The sequence below is a fragment of the Maniola jurtina genome, chromosome 16 (genome assembly GCF_905333055.1).
Source record: "Maniola jurtina chromosome 16, ilManJurt1.1, whole genome shotgun sequence".
NCBI lineage: Eukaryota > Metazoa > Arthropoda > Insecta > Lepidoptera > Nymphalidae > Maniola > Maniola jurtina.
Window position 1 is genome coordinate 5762288 of NC_060044.1, and position 19699 is coordinate 5781986.

The 19699-nt window shown below is 37.0% G+C and overlaps 1 protein-coding gene and 1 long non-coding RNA gene across 6 annotated transcripts in view; one reads left to right on the forward strand and one right to left on the reverse strand.

Annotated features, from left to right (window-relative positions):
* Positions 1 to 19699, forward strand: part of LOC123873469 (apoptosis-stimulating of p53 protein 2) — a 339385-nt gene that overhangs the window by 310117 nt on the left and 9569 nt on the right. For all 5 annotated transcript variants that reach the window (XM_045918318.1, XM_045918319.1, XM_045918317.1 and 2 more), the window contains 4 exons: positions 2690 to 2862; positions 15085 to 15266; positions 17970 to 18132; positions 18710 to 19561. In XM_045918318.1, the coding sequence (XP_045774274.1) occupies positions 2690 to 2862; positions 15085 to 15266; positions 17970 to 18132; positions 18710 to 19561 (1370 nt within the window). The remainder of the gene's footprint in view (positions 1 to 2689; positions 2863 to 15084; positions 15267 to 17969; positions 18133 to 18709; positions 19562 to 19699) is intronic.
* LOC123873471 lies at positions 1152 to 19694 on the reverse strand. Its single transcript, XR_006797693.1, has 3 exons — positions 19613 to 19694; positions 4459 to 4463; positions 1152 to 1163 (listed from the first exon to the last, which is right to left on the reverse strand). It is a non-coding gene; the product is annotated as an uncharacterized LOC123873471 (long non-coding RNA).

A 19699-nucleotide genomic window follows, 5' to 3' on the forward strand; every position in this document is an offset into this window, starting at 1 on the left:
TTTGATTGATTTTAAGCTTGACTTTTCCATCTAAGGTCTAAATTCTAGGTACTTAATATTAAGTTTTTACTTAAGGTTAGACCTTTCTGTTAATAGATACGAAAATCAACTCTTAATTATTTCCTTGTCATGAAAAAAAAACTAATTACGTACACCAAGAGCGGAAACTTATGCAAAAAACGTATCTTTTGTTTTCTACAGGGTAAGGAAGAACCATAAATAATTTTCCTCGATATCTTAACGTTTTAAGATCATTTTTCATGTTACCCGCTGTGCGCGTGAAATCCCATTTGTTTTTACTTGTAGTAGTTGTACTTCATTTTGCGTCAGTTAGAATAGAATAGAATATAATTAAATTTATTCAGTTTATTTAGTTATGTGACGTTTTGATAGTTAATCCACGGGGAAGTCCTAACATTTCTGAGTAAAAGTATCTATAGAATCCGTACGAAGCTCCATTTTATTTCGTAAATAAATTGGCAGGCTTCTGGCTTAATATTGTAGACATAAATTTCCTTAGGAGGTATGTAGATTATTTTAATCAAGATTATAGTTCTTATAACTTACACTATGATAATATAACACTAGTATTTTATAAGCATTTTGTTAATATAATTATCTCATTTACCTACGAATTAAAAACACACTGCTTAGTGCTGAAACATGGCTTATTGCTATCAAATTGGTAAATGAGTTTACGATAAAATGTGCTTTTTTGCAAGACAGTTATGCTCACGCATGACTTCAATTATTTATTATTTTGCCCGATGGAAAGAAATGTAAGTTGTAACATGCTTGCTTAGAAAATCCCTATTCACTCTTGCTTGTAAGACAGTCAAGTTATGTAAGTTGGCAGGATAGACGAACGCTGAAGCCTGGAAGGCCGTTTCGTAAGTTAGCGGTTTGTACTAATATTCTGTTAACGTATAACTCAATCTGATGAATTTTTAACTAATTTAGATTCTATTTTTGAACGACATGAAATAGCTGTTAAAACCTTATCGCCTTCAGTGACATCGTTCCATTTTAGTGTCCTTTCAGACGTGCTACAATCACAACCACAACACAGCGGCAAAAAATGCCCTGGACATGAAAATGTATGAAAACGCTTAACGCACAACGACTTGAAATGTCCACAATTTGCAGCTTCTTTCAATGGTTGTCTCGCACGTGTGGTTACTGATGATATCGCTGAGTACCATTCTTTGTAATTATTATTATTAGTGCCTGAGACCAGCAACTTCAGGAGGCTACAGCGCGACTGCACACATAAGGTGAACGCACACTTATCCGAGCCGAACGCATCGAAAGAGTCGAACGAAACGAATTTTAGAATTCTCTATATGAAATCTACTTCCAATTCAAACGATTCGACGCAGGGAAGTGTGCGTTTCATGAGATTTCATATACAGGATTCTGAAATTCGATTCGTTCGGCTCATTCGGCTCGGATAAGTGTGCGTTCACCTTTACTTACGATTTCTAGCGCAGTAGAGTTATTATGGTGTGGCACGCCTGAACACACACTTAGGGCAGGAAATATAGACCAATTTAAATGGGTCGCGATACGTTCGCATCGAACTGCCTGCGGGCTACGATATTTGACGCCCTGGGGCCGGGGGCGCAAACGACTCTTTGTTTCTATCGGCTTTTTATTCATTGCGATTTCGAGTTTATTATGGATATTGTATCGCAATCTGTAAGTCTTGAATATTTTATTCTGTCAATATTTAAAACCCGGATTAAGTAATAACATTTTAGGCAAGTTTGGACTTGCCTTTGTACAAGTTTAAATTAACTTTTAAACGTTCGGATTTTGCTTTGGAAACGCAATTATTGAAGTTACTTTTAAAAACTCTCTGAAGTAAATACATAAAACGTTTGTGAAAATGCTAATATTATATTATGAATGTGTAAGTTTGAATGTTTGTTACACAATTACGCCACAACGACTGAACCGATTTGACTATTTGGAATTGAGATAGCTTATACCTACTCTGATTACCTACGCTACTTTTCGTCCCGGAAAGAGTTCCAGCGGGATTTTTGAAATACCTCTATCCAGCCGGATGAAGTCGCAGGTGGTGAAGTTATCTGGTATGAATTAAAAAAAAAAACATTGAATTAACATTGTTAATTCAAATGTTAATATGTTTTAGATTTACATAATGTTACCGTTGTTATAGAAAGTTAATTTTTATTGAAATCATAATCTTCTATTGTTATTAAAGTTCTTTTAAATAAATAATTTACAAGAGAAAATACAATTGCATTGGATAAAGCGGTTTTCATTTAATCAATCTATCTATTCAGTGTCAGGGTTCAAAGAGGCCGTTTCAGATAAACCCTCTTTATTGTCTTCTGTAATTGAAAGGTCGGAGGTATTTCCCTTGGAGCGCTGAAATTGGTCGCATCTGGCCGATTTTACTGTGAAATGACATTTTTTTTTGCTTCGGATTGCCTTTTATTGAATTGTTGTGTGTGGGGTATCGATCAATGTAAGAAATTACTGTAGGAGGTCAACAGTCATTTCGTACAAAACTATCGATTCAAAAATATATGTCATATAGGACCACTTGCGTCTCATGCTAATTCACTCATTTTTAGGCATTCGTGTAAGAAATGGAGCATCCTTATAGGATCAAGTTTATTTGTAAAAAATTGTAAAAATGAACTTCTCTTTCTTCCAGCTAGTGACTTAGAGTCAATACGAGCGCTATTCAATGAGAAGGAAAAGGAATTGTCTGTGGCTGTGGCGAAGGTGGAAGAGCTGACGAGGCAGCTGGAAGAGTTGAGAAGAGGCAGAGTCCAGCCCGCGCCGCCTTCCGCTCACGAGCTTGATAAGCTTAGAAGAGAACTTATGGTAAGTGGAAAGCTTGATAGCTTTATCTGGAGTTAGTTATATTATGATTATTAATGAACGAACGTACATACCGAAGACCTGAGTGCTTGTTCGAGTCGTTCGTTAGGCCCAGTAACCATCAAAGCGGAGAGCAGACCAATCAGATTCTTGAGAAATTAGATAAAATGATTACGTCATCTTTTAGAAATCTGATTGGTCGGATGAAATTTATCACGAATGAGAACCTTACGTTTGCCCTGGGGATGACCCAGGGAGACCCTGGGGACATGAAGTCATAGTGCTAAAAAAACTTACGAGACATTTCACTGCGATTAATAGCCTCATCTGGTGGCAGAAGGGCTGGCTCATTTTTTGCGCGACGGATCAGCCTGGCTGTCCAGCGCGGGAATGCAGCCAGTATTCTTGGCACCATTCCACGCGAGCATGATTTGTGTAGTAATTAGATGAGGCTAGCTTTAAGTTTTATTTAAATAAAATGAATTTAAGAAGTAAACATGCAAATTGCACGTACAAATAATATGAGTGAAATTGAAAACGCTGCGAGCTACTCGTATATTGTCAATTTAAATCGAGGTCTATCTTGTTTGTAAAATGAGAACATACAACATGTTGGTACGTGGGACGGCTATTTTATATGGCGATAAAGGATTCAACAAAACGTAAGGCTGGCCACACATTGACCACTATTATCGCCTGAGCGTCTAGCTACTTTAGCAGCCATGGCTTATAAAAAAAAATAACAGTGTAGTTCTAGCTAGTTACTACGGTGGACCATGACCATGGGTTTGGCCATAGTCCACTTCGCTGGTATCATAAGCATTCTTACTTTTAGATATCAAAAGCACACTTATTTTTAGATTTTTTTTTAATCTTGTGTAAATATAAGTCTAAAATTAATTGTGGAATTTTATTAGGTTCAAAAGATTACGCTCATTCCCACAAACGTCTTTCGGATTTTAACAGCGGAGTACAGAAGTCGCGAGCCTTCTTACGATTTAGATTTTGCCTACTGTACATATCGCCGATTTTTTATTACTTAGAAAGTTTTGTCTCAGATGAAAAAGTCAATGGGCGGTCAGCCTAACGTATGAATCAAAGTGAGGCGTAGGTTTCCATTTTAAATTAATGCTTAAACAATTTAACCCTTTGAAAATATTCTAACCAATTGTATTATCTATTTGGCCATGAATAAATAGATTAGCAAAATCATTTAAAGGAATTTAATCCTATACATTATATTTGGCTGAACGCACAAAGGATTTAGGAAATTCTGTGAACCGAACACATTCCGCCGAATTTTGCGGATAATATCGATGACATGTTACTTTTAGGCCCGAAAGACACAAAAAACGCGACGTATATGCGCCCAACGTGGCTACTTAGAGTTGTAATACAAGGAGTTCTATGAAGAAGAAGGCCGCGTGGCTGCTACAGTTGCGTGCTGAGTTTAACGTGTTTCTTACAAGTTCTTGTAGGTACTTACCTACATGGCTATATTACAGACCTTACACGCATATACGCGCATTCTAGATGACATCCTGCTGTGCTATCGCAAATCGCTGCTTTGTGTCGGTTTTTTTGGGCTTTTAAAAAAACTATACCTATTTTGTAAGCACGGATTAAAAGATTCAAGGAATATGTCCTTTAAACAAATCTCTAATGCCATCGGTTTAGGCAGTGCGTTTTCTGTCAATCACTCAGTCATGTTTCTGTTTTATAATAATACTAGAGGATGCCCGCAGTTTTACCCGTGTGGATACCGGTTTTTTAAAAATCCCGTAGGAACTGTTCGATTTTCCGGGATAAAAGTAGCCATGTCCATCCCCGGGATGCAAGTTATCTCTGTAAAAAATTTCAACAAAACTGGTCAAACGGATGGACCGTGAAAAGCTAGCAGAAGATAGCATAATATAACTACTAACTAGGTATTATTTACTACGTGTTACGTTGTTTAAAATGAGGTCATGAAATTGACTTTGGTATCGCATGCTATATTTATCAGTACAAAGAATCATGACCAGTACGTCGATACTTGCATAGCTGTCTGCGGCGAGCACCGCGCCAAGTAGGTTGCGGGCAACCACTCGCATGCACTTGATACACATCGTGAATTCTTAATTACACGTTGACAAGGAACAACAAGCTAATTCTGCTATATTGTAGTAATGCGGAGTGGAGTGGAGTAGAGCAGTGAAAAGTTCCAAGGGTTTCCATTGAAAAAGAGCGGGGTGGAGTGGCGGAGAGCTGAGTTGAGCAGACTAGAGCTGCATTGAGCCGTATTCTGATTAGTCAAATTTATCTAACCTACCCACCGCGCCGCACCCTTCCGCTACCCTCCGCTCGGCACTACAGCCTGCTCGACTCCGTTCTGTCCGGCTCGGGGCCGCGTGTTCTTATATTTTACTTGGAAGTCTGCTCCGCTCCATTAAGCAGTTTCCACCGATGCAGAGTGGAAATGTCACTGTGATTAGCCAACACGACCGTCCGAATTTCACTCCGCCTAGCTCCGCGTCAGTGGAAGTGCACCCTACCACCAAACAGATCTCGGAAGGCACAAACTATTTATGAAAGTGAAATGAAAAAAAACTTTATTTCATGTTAGTCAACTTATGGCGCTTATGACTAGTCTAGATTTAACAACGATGTTTCACTCACGACACCGAAGTATACTCAGGACTTCGGGGGTTTGTGTTGGCAGTGCCCACGGACTGGGAGTAGGTATAGTGCTTTTGGGAGTTAAAATCCAAAGTTAAGGTTTTGTGAAGTTCGGTAAAAATATTGTCAATTCAATGAATAAAATAAAATATTTTAAACGAATACTATACGAAAGTGAAGTTAAATAGATCTTACCTACTTAGCTATTTAAAAGTATCTAAAGAAGTAGCTCGAAAGTAGCGAAATTCAGTCCAATAAACAAGCCATCCTTTCAAATAATGCTATTGGACATTTATTCTCATCCTGTTTGCTGCGCTATTTCTAGTTTTCTAGGAAGCTTCCATTTATCCCTAACTTTGTTTACTAAATAACTAGGTATTTATATACCTAATACCGATACCTACCTAATATTTCCGGAAATACATGCGATCTGAGAGTCCACCACACTATTTTTTTTAAAAGATTTCTTCCATTAGATAATTAAAGGAAAATATATACTCCCTCAGCATTGAGGAACCTGAAGCAGAAAGAAAGATGATAGGTCAGAACTTGAGAATCATTGAAAATATCAATTCATGAGTGGGACTAAAGGTTTGGACATACGTATATAAATAGTTTAACGTAGACACTATAACTATTACAACTTCTAACGCGACTCGTTGGAGGTTTTCGTCGTGCTGCAGTGTCATTGCGTATTGTGTGCCCGAGCCTTGAAATTGAAAGTGACTATTTTTAAGATAAAACAATAATAACAATAATAAAGCAATCTATCTGTAATCTGTCGATATGTTAGCAACGTTGTTATTTACCGAAAATTGTATCGTCTTTTAACAAGTAACAACGTTGACTAGTAACTTATCGACAGATACTCGTATACTCGTAAATTTATAATTTCGGTTGTTAAACTATTAAAATTGTAAAAAGAAATAAAGAAGTCGAGGTTGTAAGTAAGTATCCTATTCTAAAATAACTTACTACTCTACTCCATGTCCGTAACGAAGTGGGTACAATCGACCTTATTACGAATTTAAGACATCCTAACCTAATTTACCCGGCATATTGGAGCTTATGAGATAAAGTCCAATCATCTGCAAAATCACATTACTTGAAAGGCCTGGCTATATCAAACGCGCGACGGCCAGCAATCTAAGCACAGTCGGAAACAACGGGTTTTCGCAGCTGCTTCTTCGACAGAGCGTTGCTGAGAAAATCTGCGAGAGTGTCACACTGATTGTAATGAGGCTGTAGAACCTGTGGCAAATCGTTACACTGAACGCGTCTTCAATTTCTAATACAATTGTTCTTTAATCTTTGATGAAAACAGTATGACAATATTATGGGTATCAAAAACTGTCCACAAAGTTGTTCATTTCCGTCGCGCCTCGCTGTCGCCCCACGTTGTGTCTGACCAAGCCTTTAGATCTTAACTGCGTCCTAGGACATGACGGCCGACTAATTTCGCTTGTGTCCCGCTGCCAACGTTTGATTCAGATTCTAATTTGACAATTTAGTTATAAGTACAGCGTCGTGCGCGCTACATCCAATTTCACTGACCTTCCATACAACGTGGGTGACTTATAAACAAACGGTCAAAACAGTTTGTGTTCCAAGTTCTGACTGTTATACCAAGTGTTTGTGCAGTGCTCGTATGAATCTGTGTTTGTGTTTTAACGTGGACATAGCGGTTTTTGATTGGTATTGTTTTTTTTATTCAACTAAGTATAAATTACCTATTCTTTACTACGATTTCACCTGGTGTGATGATGCAGCTAAGATGGAAGCGGGCTAACATGAAATCGGTTTGTGATTCTATATTCTCTTTAGACATAGATGTAAGGTTTTCTAAATTAGGTAAATTAGCATGAAATCATTAGGTGCACAGAGCACTTTTAATTTTAAACAAGAAGTTTTGCCGTGGATTTAGATTCAATTAGCTTAAGAGATAGGTACTTTTAATTCCAGAATAAGTACCTTTATTCTTCGGCCCTTTTCCTATAGGTAGGTATCCAATAAAAATCCAGTCGATCCGTATGTCCGTGGAACTATGACGAACTAACATCTAGTCCGTCTGTCTGTCTGTGGTTCACAGCGATTTTAAAGATTTTAATTATTAAAAAAAGCACAGTAGGATGGCAGGTACCTACTTATTTAAATTTAAAAATAATAATTCAGGTTAACTCTTGAAAATGGAAAGCGACAACCGAAAAAAATGTGGTTCACGCTTTCGAGTGATACCTATACCTAGTCGTTGAATAGATAATAATATTTTAAAAATTTTAAGGCTTTTAATTTTTGAAAAAAAAAAACTAAGAAAGAAGCTTTTAAGAAATAATGACCGTCGAAGTTTTTAGCAATTAGTATGACTACCGGTACCCTGCCTTCACCGTAATTTAAAAATAATAACGCTTGTACACCAGTTTTTTTTAATATGAATTAATTAAATATAACCCATTAAAATAACTAAAAAATTCACGGTTAGATTATAAAATAGATGTTTAAAAATGGTTGAGTAGGAAATAACGTTATTTTAAGAAATTGTGATGACATTTTCTTTGTCTCTTGCTGTTAGAAAATAAATTAAAATTTAATTCAACAGTGAAAAGGAAAGGTCCACGAAGTAACAATTTCGGTAAAGCTCCTGCCTAAGTGATGATAAATATTAATTAGCGTAGCTTATTAAAGCTATTTTGTATGTTTTTGAATTAATAAGAAACGTAGTAATAAAAAAAAATATTTGTATCAACATACAAAATTAGATGTAATAATAAAAATAATTGTCAATTCTATAAAATGAACTTAAAACGTATAACTAAAAAAAAAGAAATATTAAATTATTAAATACCAAATTATAGTAGGTAATAATATACCTAGGTGATCAAAGTGAAGCTCAAATATGGAATATGCATAATAATTATACCTACTCACCTAAAAGTAGAATCGAATCATCTAGGAATTATTTATTACCTGAAAATTAGTATAGTAGCTGAGCGGCCAGTATTTCCTATTTAAATATAGATGTATTTGTATTTACTAGGTACTTACTTAGTTTATCTACTAATTTTGGTAGAACTTCGTGGATTAATCAAGATTGATTGATTGATTGAAGTTCTACCAAAAACCTAAAAATCTATAAAAAGGTTCAAAACAGATGATCCACGCGGGCGAAGCCGCGGGCGTCATCTAGCTCTTAATAATTAAAGCTTTGGCTTAGTGTTAATCACGATCTTCAACGTTAGGCAGGTATCTAATTTCATCTTTGTCTACTTTGCCAATTTACGAAATACCTCCGGGATGAAATTTGTCGAGAGAATTCCCGTCTTGAGAGGCTTCGATAAAAAATGCCCCAATTGTATTTTAGAGTTTCTTCGCTTTGAAAAATCAGGCTCTTATTTTATTTGAATACTCTTCGTTCAGTCTGTAGTTTTTTCAAGGCATAATTAGTAATATTTGAGACTGCTCAATTTAAAGCCTTACTTTGAACTAGATGATGCCCGCGGATACACCTGAGTTTCGATTTTATCAAAATCTCGCGGGAACTCTGATTTTCCGGGGGGAAAACTACTATGTCCGGATGCAAGCTACCCCTGTGCTGTCAAAATCGGTTAAACGAAATGGCCATGATAAGCTATAACAGGCAAACAGGTAAATACACACTTATGGATTATATCCATCATTTTCATTACCTGTTATCTCCCAAAGCCACGATGATCCAAACTTCATAGTCGCCGATCGTTCGTCGCTGTGTTTGGGACAAAACGCAGAGAAACTTTCAGCTTTTATAAAATAACGAAGGTCTGGCACGCGCTGGCTCTATAATATTATAGACATGCCAAAAAATCTATCGTAGATTTTTTTAAGGAATTCATTACGTCATACGATCTACTCGTACAACAATCCTAAAGTTTGATACGTACGATAAAGAAATTACAGCAAGAAGATTAGTAGGTACTGATAAAAGTAGTATGCTTATGATTAATTTATTGAATTTAGTACCTATTAGAGCTAGAGGATGCCCGCGACTTCGTCCGCGTGGATTTAGGTTTTTAAAGATCCCGTGGGAACTGTTAATTTTCCGGGATAAAACGCCTGTCAACACAGGGACAACAAAATGTCAATACAGGGACGCAAGCTACCTCGGTACCAAATTTCATACAAATCGGTTAAGTGGATGGTTTTTAGGAATCCCGTGGGAACTCTTTGATTTTCCGGGATAAAAAGTAGCCTATATCCGTCCCAGGGATATAAGCTAACCTTGTACCAAATTTCGTCAGAATCGGTTAAACTGTTGGGCCGTGAAAAGGTAGCAGGCAGACAGACAGACACAGACAGACAGACAGACAGACACACTTTCGCATTTATAATATCAGTATGGATTCAACCACTACCTACAATAATAAAATTGATGATGCGCAATATTGTTTTGTGCAATTCATCCATTTCATTATTGCTATGACTATATCGTTAATTCGTACGATCATTGGGGCATAATTGCTATTACGTAGCGATTTCTGATCGCCATTAATACAAGTGATTTTGGCGTGTGAGAGTGCAATCAGAAATGAAAATTCAATATCGGAATCGCTACGCTTGACATTGCATTGTATTAATGCATCGCCATCCGATCGAACCGATATGCGAAATTGACTGAACTAAATTGAAGAGTCTATAAAATATGCATTTGCGAACCTTGCTAGTTGGTATGCCGAATATCAGGTTACATCTGGTTACATTTATAAAGAGATTTATCCCCAGAGGAATAAGATCCGAAATGAGGAGATCCGCAGGAGAACCAAGGTCACTGTCATAGCCTAAACTATTAGCAAGCTGAAGTGGCAGTGGGCAGGCCATGCCTGTCGTAGAGGCGATGGCCGTTGAAGGCGGAAAGTCCTGGAGTGGAGACCGCGTTTCAGCAAGCGTAGCGTCATAGCGTCGTCGTCGGTCCATCGTGCTGGACGCCGCCGTCCAGCACGATGGATGGCTGGCGGGAAGTGGCTGGCTAAGGACCGTGTGTGGTGGCGCTCTATAGGGAAAGGCCTATGTCCAACAGTGGACGTCCACAGGCTGATGATGATATTTATAAAGTCTTCTTTTCCTTTTTAATTCATACCACTCGAGGATAATGTAGCTAAAACTATATCTATCAGTGAAAGAATTTTCAGGATCGCATCATTTCCGAAGATTACCCCCTACAAACTTTATATCTTTAAAATAATATTCATGTAGATACAAATTTTATACCCGACAGTTGGTATTCGAATCCACATCTTGTTTACTTAGTGTCGTTACAGAAACCTACCATCTTTTCGTATCAAAAAAGTTTTTTATTTTAATTTTCCGATTAATTGTTATCTGAACTAATGGCAGATTCACTTGATTTAAAAGCACTTGTAAAAGTTTTTTTGAACAAAAATATTTCAATATCTATTTTAATACGATCAAACGCAGGCGGGACCAACTAAGATTACCCCCATAAATAACTGCACCTGCAGCACCAGAGGACTGCCAATGCATTACCGGCTTTTGAGAAATTTGTTTATCCGCCCCTTGAATAGCCCCGTATTGTAGTTTTGAGAGAACACTGCTGTGTTTGGACGCTGATTCCACAATTAATTAATAATTGCATACTAATTATTGCATTATTAATATTGCATTGGGAAGGTACCAATTATTGGCGTCACTCAGAAAAGCAGGTATTATTTAAATATTTTTATCGAATAATTGGAATGTCCTCTCAAAACCATCACAAAAAACACCAGGTTTAATGTGTAGAGGTTATCCGAGAGTTTTAATCTAAACAAACTAATGCCAAAATAAATAATTTAATTAGAGCGTGATTGCTATCACAACATCTAATTATCCAGTTCACAACCCAAATACCGAAAATATGCGATATCGCTCCGAATCTCAGAAGGAGACTGAACTAAAACCTTCAAAACACCCGTATTTATGCAAGTTCAATCTTGTTGGCCTCCTAGTAACAGATTGTATGACATCGAATGAGCCAAATATCGATTTTACCAAACTACCTTCATCAGCTAAATTAATAATTTTATATTATTTTTGACAACTCAAATCAACTTTTTAAAAATAACCTTACAGTTCGGCCGTCCTGAATTTAACACGCCCTCGTGTTTCTAAATAATCTTGTCATGTCAGTCGCGGGCTTCCTTGCCCTAAGTCAAATCCAAATCATGGGCTATCCTACCCTCCGTCAAATCATTAAAACCTACCCCTGAACTGCCGAACTCTCAGTTTTAATATCAAGTCAACAATAAATCCAAACGACTAACTTCTCATTCGATGTATACAAAATCTGAACCACTCATTGCAAATTACTTTCCAATTCACAAAAGACTAAATTATTTAAAAAAAAACTAAAAATTTTAATCACCAAATCAAACTTAATAAAAATTTTAATCAAATGTGGGTTGTTTACAAAAAGATACCAAAGCGAAATTAAGAAAACGTGAGACACATCCCGCTTCTGAATTATTGGCGTCACTCAGAAAAGCAGGTATTATTTAAATATTTTTATCGAATTATTGGAATGTCCTCTCCAAAACCAACACAAAAAAACACAAGTTTAATGTGCAAGGTTATCCGAGAGTTTTAATCTAAACAAACTAATGCCAAAATAAATAATTTAATTAGAGCGTGATTGCTATCACAACATCTAATTATCCAGTTCACAACCCAAATACCGAAAATCTCCGAATCTCAGAAGGAGACTGAACTAAAACCTTCAAAACACCCGTATTTATGCAAGTTCAATCTTGTTGGCCTCCTAGTAACAGATTGTATGACATCGAATGAGCCAAATATCGATTTTACCAAACTACCTTCATCAGCTAAATTAATAATTTTATATTATTTTTGACAACTCAAATCAACTTTTTAAAAATAACCTTACAGTTCGGCCGTCCTGAATTTAACACGCCCTCGTGTTTCTAAATAATCTTGTCATGTCAGTCGCGGGCTTCCTTGCCCTAAGTCAAATCCAAATCATGGGCTATCCTACCCTCCGTCAAATCATTAAAACCTACCCCTGAACTGCCGAACTCTCAGTTTTAATATCAAGTCAACAATAAATCCAAACGACTAACTTCTCATTCGATGTATACAAAATCTGAACCACTCATTGCAAATTACTTTCCAATTCACAAAAGACTAAATTATTTAAAAAAAAACTAAAAATTTTAATCACCAAATCAAACTTAATAAAAATTTTAATCAAATGTGGGTTGTTTACAAAAAGATACCAAAGCGAAATTAAGAAAACGTGAGACACATCCCGCTTCTGAATTATTGGCGTCACTCAGAAAAGCAGGTATTATTTAAATATTTTTATCGAATTATTGGAATGTCCTCTCCAAAACCAACACAAAAAAACACAAGTTTAATGTGCAAGGTTATCCGAGAGTTTTAATCTAAACAAACTAATGCCAAAATAAATAATTTAATTAGAGCGTGATTGCTATCACAACATCTAATTATCCAGTTCACAACCCAAATACCGAAAATCTCCGAATCTCAGAAGGAGACTGAACTAAAACCTTCAAAACACCCGTATTTATGCAAGTTCAATCTTGTTGGCCTCCTAGTAACAGATTGTATGACATCGAATGAGCCAAATATCGATTTTACCAAACTACCTTCATCAGCTAAATTAATAATTTTATATTATTTTTGACAACTCAAATCAACTTTTTAAAAATAACCTTACACAATTTATGTTAAAACCATTATTACATAAGCTACACGTAGGTTACTATACGCGACAGGCCGAGATGGCAATTGGGATAGGGAGGCCCCGCATATCTGCACAGCCCCCGCGCTAACCCGCTGCGGGTGATTATTATTATTATTTTCGGCCGTAATTGGAAAATGTTTACAGATACCCAGTAGGTAAACATGACATGGGCACCAAATGATCTAATGTCAGCCCAATTTATGTACCTACCCGCAATTTATCTGTCTAGCAATCCATTCACGACGTGAATCAGTTCCATGAGAATGATTTTTTCCATGTCAACGATTTTCTCTCCAGTAATGGTCGATTTGGTATTTTTTGGCGTACAAGGATACTTGTAATATGAATTGAAAAACTTAATACGATTGACGTGACCTGTTTCGTGTGGTTTACCGGAAAATTGGCCCAATTTACTTTGATACTACGACGCAAAAAGCTTCCTATTAGGTAAAGCAGGCTACTCATACACCGTCCTGCCGCAGGGGCAATCTAAGTCGCAGTGGCGAAAGGGGCAATTTTTTTCTACGCACATAACTGCCATTCAATGTGAGAGTAAAAGTCTAAAGGAAATCACGTCGTGTGCCCAGAATACTCCAGTATTATCAAAACCCGATATTTTTCCAATTGCACTACACACACGACTACCATGCGCAGGCTGACCTAACTCTGACTCTGACCTAGCTCCCAAGATCATCCCTGATCTAGGGAGCCAGGAAAGTCTTACACTTCTGCCACCTTGCTGCAGGAACAATGTAGGCTCCATTTTGCCTAGGTACTGTAACTGTGTATGGTCTGACTTCAAATGAAAAATACATAATTACATAACAACGAAAGAAGCAATTCAGAGACAAATTCTTAGATAGCCCCTGCGGAAGGCGCGTGAATAGCCCGCTTTATAACGCCGCAAAAAACTTTCTATTATAGGTAAGTAAATAATTTCCCCGAAAGATGGAATTGGTACATTTGACGTAACAACATAATATGTAGGCATTTATGTCTATTTTTTCCTTCCTTCCCAAACTTTTAATGATACATCTTACATCTTACATCCTTCCTTACCTTCATTCCTTCCTTAATTGTCCATACCTTCCTATTACCTCTTGTCAACTTTTTTTACCTCTAGGTAGCAAAATCTTAACAAGTTTTGGTAGGGAAAAGATACTTAACAAAATATAAATCACGAAAAGAAATATTTTGAAAATTCAACTCTCTACTGTTATTTTACGGTTCACGAGATATAGCCCAGCAGTCTGTCAGCGGTGACAGACAGATAGACGGACAGACAGCGGAGACTTAGTAATAGGGTCTCGTTGCACTTCGGATACGACATCCTAAAAAGTGCTTAAGTATTCCAAAAATCGCTGAAATTCTTGGTCCGCAGAGTATTTTAAAAACATGTTCACATTTTTAAGATAAAACAATCTTCGATAAGTCGGAGACTACATAAAAAAAAAAATTAGACATCTTAAACTGGTCCAGTCCAGAATAGCAGCAGCCCCTGGAATGTCTCACTCGGAATTCATTATTAATTTATTTAATAGGTAGGTATATCTATCTCTCTCTCTCTCTATAGTCGTATTCCTTCCTCATTACTGAGAGTCGTGCCCCCTTGCTATTAATCCTATAATGCAATCCTATAATGGTAGGAGTTCTCTTGGGATAAAACTGCGGTGGGTTGCCAGATCCTTCCGCATACAACCCGACTAAGAGAACATTTCGACTCATAGGTTAATAATTTACAGTTAAGTATTATCGGATGTTATACCCATAATTTTTTTTTTTTTTTTTGCTAAAGTTATTATTTATTTTATTTCCAGTACCGGAATAAGTTAAACGAACAGCAAAATGGCAGACTATCGGCGCAGAGAGCGGCCCTTGGTGCAAGGCAAGAGGAAATGCGGAGCATAGACCGAAGGGTGTCCGAGTTGCAGGCAAGGCTGCTGAGGAAACGGGCGCTCAACCGACAGCTTGCGGCCGCGCATCGACAACCCCAACAAAGGTAAGCTGTAATATCTCCTCCCAGCCCTACTTCCCGACCTTCTTTGGTTCCGTACCTCATCCATACTAATACTATAAATGCGAAAATGTGTCTGTCTGTCTGTCTGCTACGTTGTCACGGCTCAACCGCTGAACCGATTTTAATGAAATTTGGTACAGACTTAGGATACATCCCGAAGAAGGACAAAGGCTACTTTTCATCCTACAAAATCAAAGAGGTTCTACGGGATTTAAAAAAACCGATATCCACCCGGGCGAAGCCGCGGGCATCCTCAAGTAGGAAATAAAACATACTCGATTTTCAACATTGACATTTTCAACATATTCCCTAAAATTGAGGAGATGCTACTTGCTGGCAGCCTTTGTTTTACAACTACGCCCCCGCTGTCAATATTATTCAAGTGCCAAAAGATCCTTGTCGTACTCGTATTTTTTTGTTTAATATTTGAATCTGTAGAGTGAGCTAGAAGCGACCGTCCAACAAAGGTCCAACATCTTAGAAGAATTCTCCATCAAAATAAAACTTAATAAGCCACTTTGAACGTCTTCAAGAAAATGCATTATTTACCTACCTATCCGTTTCTTACCTACCTACTCAGTTGTGTTATTTCCTTTATACTTCTATTTTACAAAGAAAAGAGATTTCAACATTTATTACTTATCTTGAAGTTGTAATTACTTTCCAAGTTCCTGTTGAATGTTTCACAGTTATTTATCGTTAAAAGTCGCGTTAATTTAACTTTATTACACTTACTCTGGGCCTGTTTTTGTCGTACTACCTAAATAAATAATAATTGTTTGTTTAATAAACATGGCTAAGCAGATTATCATCACTGTCATGATCAACCAGATCATCCCACCGCCGGCCCACTACTGAGAACGGGCCCTGGTCGACTTCACGCATCTTTTAGAACACTATGGAGAACTCTCAGGCATGCAGGTTTCCTCATGACGTATCCCTTCACCGTTAAATCAAGTGATATTTAATTGCTTAAAACGCACGTAACTCCGAAAAGTTAGAGGTACGTGCCCAAGATTGTACCCCCGACCTTCCGAGTAGAAGGCCGACGTCTTAACCACTAGGCTATCCCCGCTTAGCCAAAAAAAAAGTACAAAATCTACTCTTATACCTACAGATTTGAAAATAATAACATTGAGGTTTTTGAAAAAGTGTGGGTAGGTAGATAATAGTGACTATTTTGTTTGTACCTACTCAAATTCGTCATGAAATGAAGTGATCTGAAATCCATTCCATTCAGTTTTAACAATGCAACAATAAGAAAAATATGCCACAATTTTTCTTATACAAAATTATGTCAGTAATTTCAGATTCCATTTCGAGAAGAAATTAATAAGGTACACACATAGGTAGGTACGAACAAAATAATGGTTCACTATTATCTACCTACCCACATTTTTTCTAAAACCTCAACGTATAGGATGCGTATAGGCTACTTATTTCTGATTGACTTTTCATTTCTAAGTTTATGTAGTACGTAAATAAGCAGTGTGTCCACTCTTAATCTTGAAATGAATTTTAAACCTTGGCCATATTTTCCTGTTTGTAAGTTCAGTTACAAAATAAATGTACCTACTTACCTATTTAAGATACCAACGTAAAACGATTTATGTAAAGCATGTCGGGGAAATTTAATTGAAATTCCGCCGATAAGAAGCCGAGGGTAGCGAAGGAGGGCGATTATTCGATTTTTGTGAAAAATATTAAAAGTGATCGTAACTACCAATTTATAAAATGTCTATCGCGTAAAAAATGTGTTTTAAATGATTAAGGATAGGAATCGGAAAGGTGTGATTGAAAGCTGGTTGGAGCTCTTTATTTTCTAAAAAATCCTTTATGTTTGACAGTGAAACAGTAGTTAGGACTTAGGAAGTACCTACTTGAAATCTAGATACTTTACTGTTTTCATTATAAATATAGACTTTACTTTTTTTTTAGATATTCACTGTTTTCCTTCTTCCTCAGCGTCATATTCATCCTTACTGTAGACCGTATCCCTTCCATTTATTATTATATAATTTTGGGAGTTTTCTTGGGGTAATACGGTGGACTTTCAGATCTTCAGCATGCCTACGTGTCTGTCATAGATATAATACATTCTGATTTTGAGGTCTATCTTAGTTCCATAATAGTGATAATAACTAGGGCTGACAGGTTAACTTGTTCTCCAAGCACGGCGGCAAGTAGAGGACAAATTCGGATCACCCATCAAATAACCGACTTCGATCAACGTTGCTTAAAGTGCGCCATCACAATCGATTTATGTTCACTGTCACAACTAGAACAGAAGCTTTTTAACGGATTTCCTAAAAGGAGAAGGTTCTCAATGCGGTGCATTCAATCAATCAATTAATCAATCATTTATTTGCTGTAAATGTAGGTTTACAAAGGTCTTAAAATTAATTACAGAGTATCTCCACATTTGCCATGCAATGGCGTTACAAATATATTTTACCTAAATGATAAATACAAACAAACCTCATTATATTGTCGACAATACTACTACTAATTTCAGATTTGTTCAGATAGGTACATACTTTCTACTACTTTCTTACTACTACCGTTTATCGAGATGCAATTTTTCCTACAACGTTTTGTCAAAGACCTTTTGTCTTCAACGTCCATCAGTCTTCCAACAGACGTGAAAAATAGCAATAACTAAATTTGAGCCCAAACTGTTTACAGAACGAACAACCCAACGCCGATGCAGCAGCTCCCCAACTACCCGGCCGGCAACAACGCAGCGAACAGCCAACCAAAGAACCAGCAGGCGAGAGGGAACGTAGCCGCGGTGGAACCGTACAACCATGTTCCACACGCGCAGAGCCTTCATAACACTAACTTCCAAGTAAGTGAACATAAAGGCTTATTATTTAATCAATAGGAAACGCATTCTTTTCTGGGTGAGAACGATTTCTTAAACGCTGTTATTGGACGACATTTTCATTTATATTTTATGTAGGTAGGTATATCCAACACGGCATATAGAATTTTTAATACAAGCAATTGTATAAAGATTGACAGCACCGAACACGCTTCGGAACTGCCCGCTGCTGTTACGCATTCGCGCACCGTCGTGTGGCGTGCTTCATATTATACTTCCTTGGACCTATTACAAATCATACTAAAAAAAATATATTATAAGCGTTCAGTGAGGCTTAGTTCAGTATTGTGCATTGTCTAGCACCACTAATTATTAGGTAGGTAGTAGGTGTAGTATATTGTAATGTGGTGCGGGTATTTTACAAACTAATATTGTAGCTGTCATTTGATTTAAGCAGTCTATAGTAAACCGTTGTTGCGACTCGGCGTTTTACTTTGATGTATTACAGTAGGCACCTAAATAGCTCGGCTACCCAACTAATTCGTAAAACTCTTCCTTGAACTCATATTCAATACTAATAATAGATGTTATCTTTTTACAGGCCATGAAGCAAAACGTTATTCAAAACAACGTGCCATTAAAACAGCTGACACAAAGTGACAATATTCAGAGTCATCTAATACAACAGGAAGCTCATTTCTTGCAACAGAAACAGATGATGAATCCCTTGTATAACGGTAACTACCCTCACATGCCAGCGAACGTACAAGATAGTCAGTACCAAGGGCAATATACTAATAAACATGAGGGTAGCGCATTTAGTCATGTTCAACAAGGTATTACGAACGCGTATGACCAGAAACAAATGTTTGATCATATGAATAAATATTCTGAGTATCCGAAACAACCTCAATACAGCCCAAATAGTACAAGCAGTTCAAATAGTAACCAAACTGGTAAAGAACAGAAAATAAATGAGCAAGAATTTCCTCCAGAATTTGCAGCAAGCAAATCTGATCCGAAATATCAAACTTTACCATATAACACTAAATTCCCAAATGCTAATGGTAAACTAAAACAACCTGAAGTCAATGGTAAAGCAACCGAGCAAGATAGTAAGAATCAAAATGCAACGAACGTGAATCACATGACGGTACACTCGACGCCTCTCTCGGTTGTGAACAAAAGTTTGGCGACGCCCTTGAGTCAGAACGAAGCAACATATCAACAGGAACATACATATCAGCTGCAAAAATCAGACTCTTCTAGTAGATGTAATCAAGAGGGCAAGGAAAACCATGCATATCCACAAAATTCTAGATTAAGTCACACCAGTAGTCAAAATAATGATGGGTCTCGAAATAGCGGAAAGACTCAACAGAGTAGTGCTAAAGGCAGCTCTCCAAGTTTACTATCGAGTACAACATCAACTAGCAGTTCTATAGGATTTGGGGTAAGACAACTGTCGTATAAAAATCATTCGTAAATCAGTTTTTCATTGCACTGTACCATTATCGCTTATATTATCATGATATAGCTATTTACACCTTCATTTGTATATATCGCCATCAATCATTCATTAATCATTACA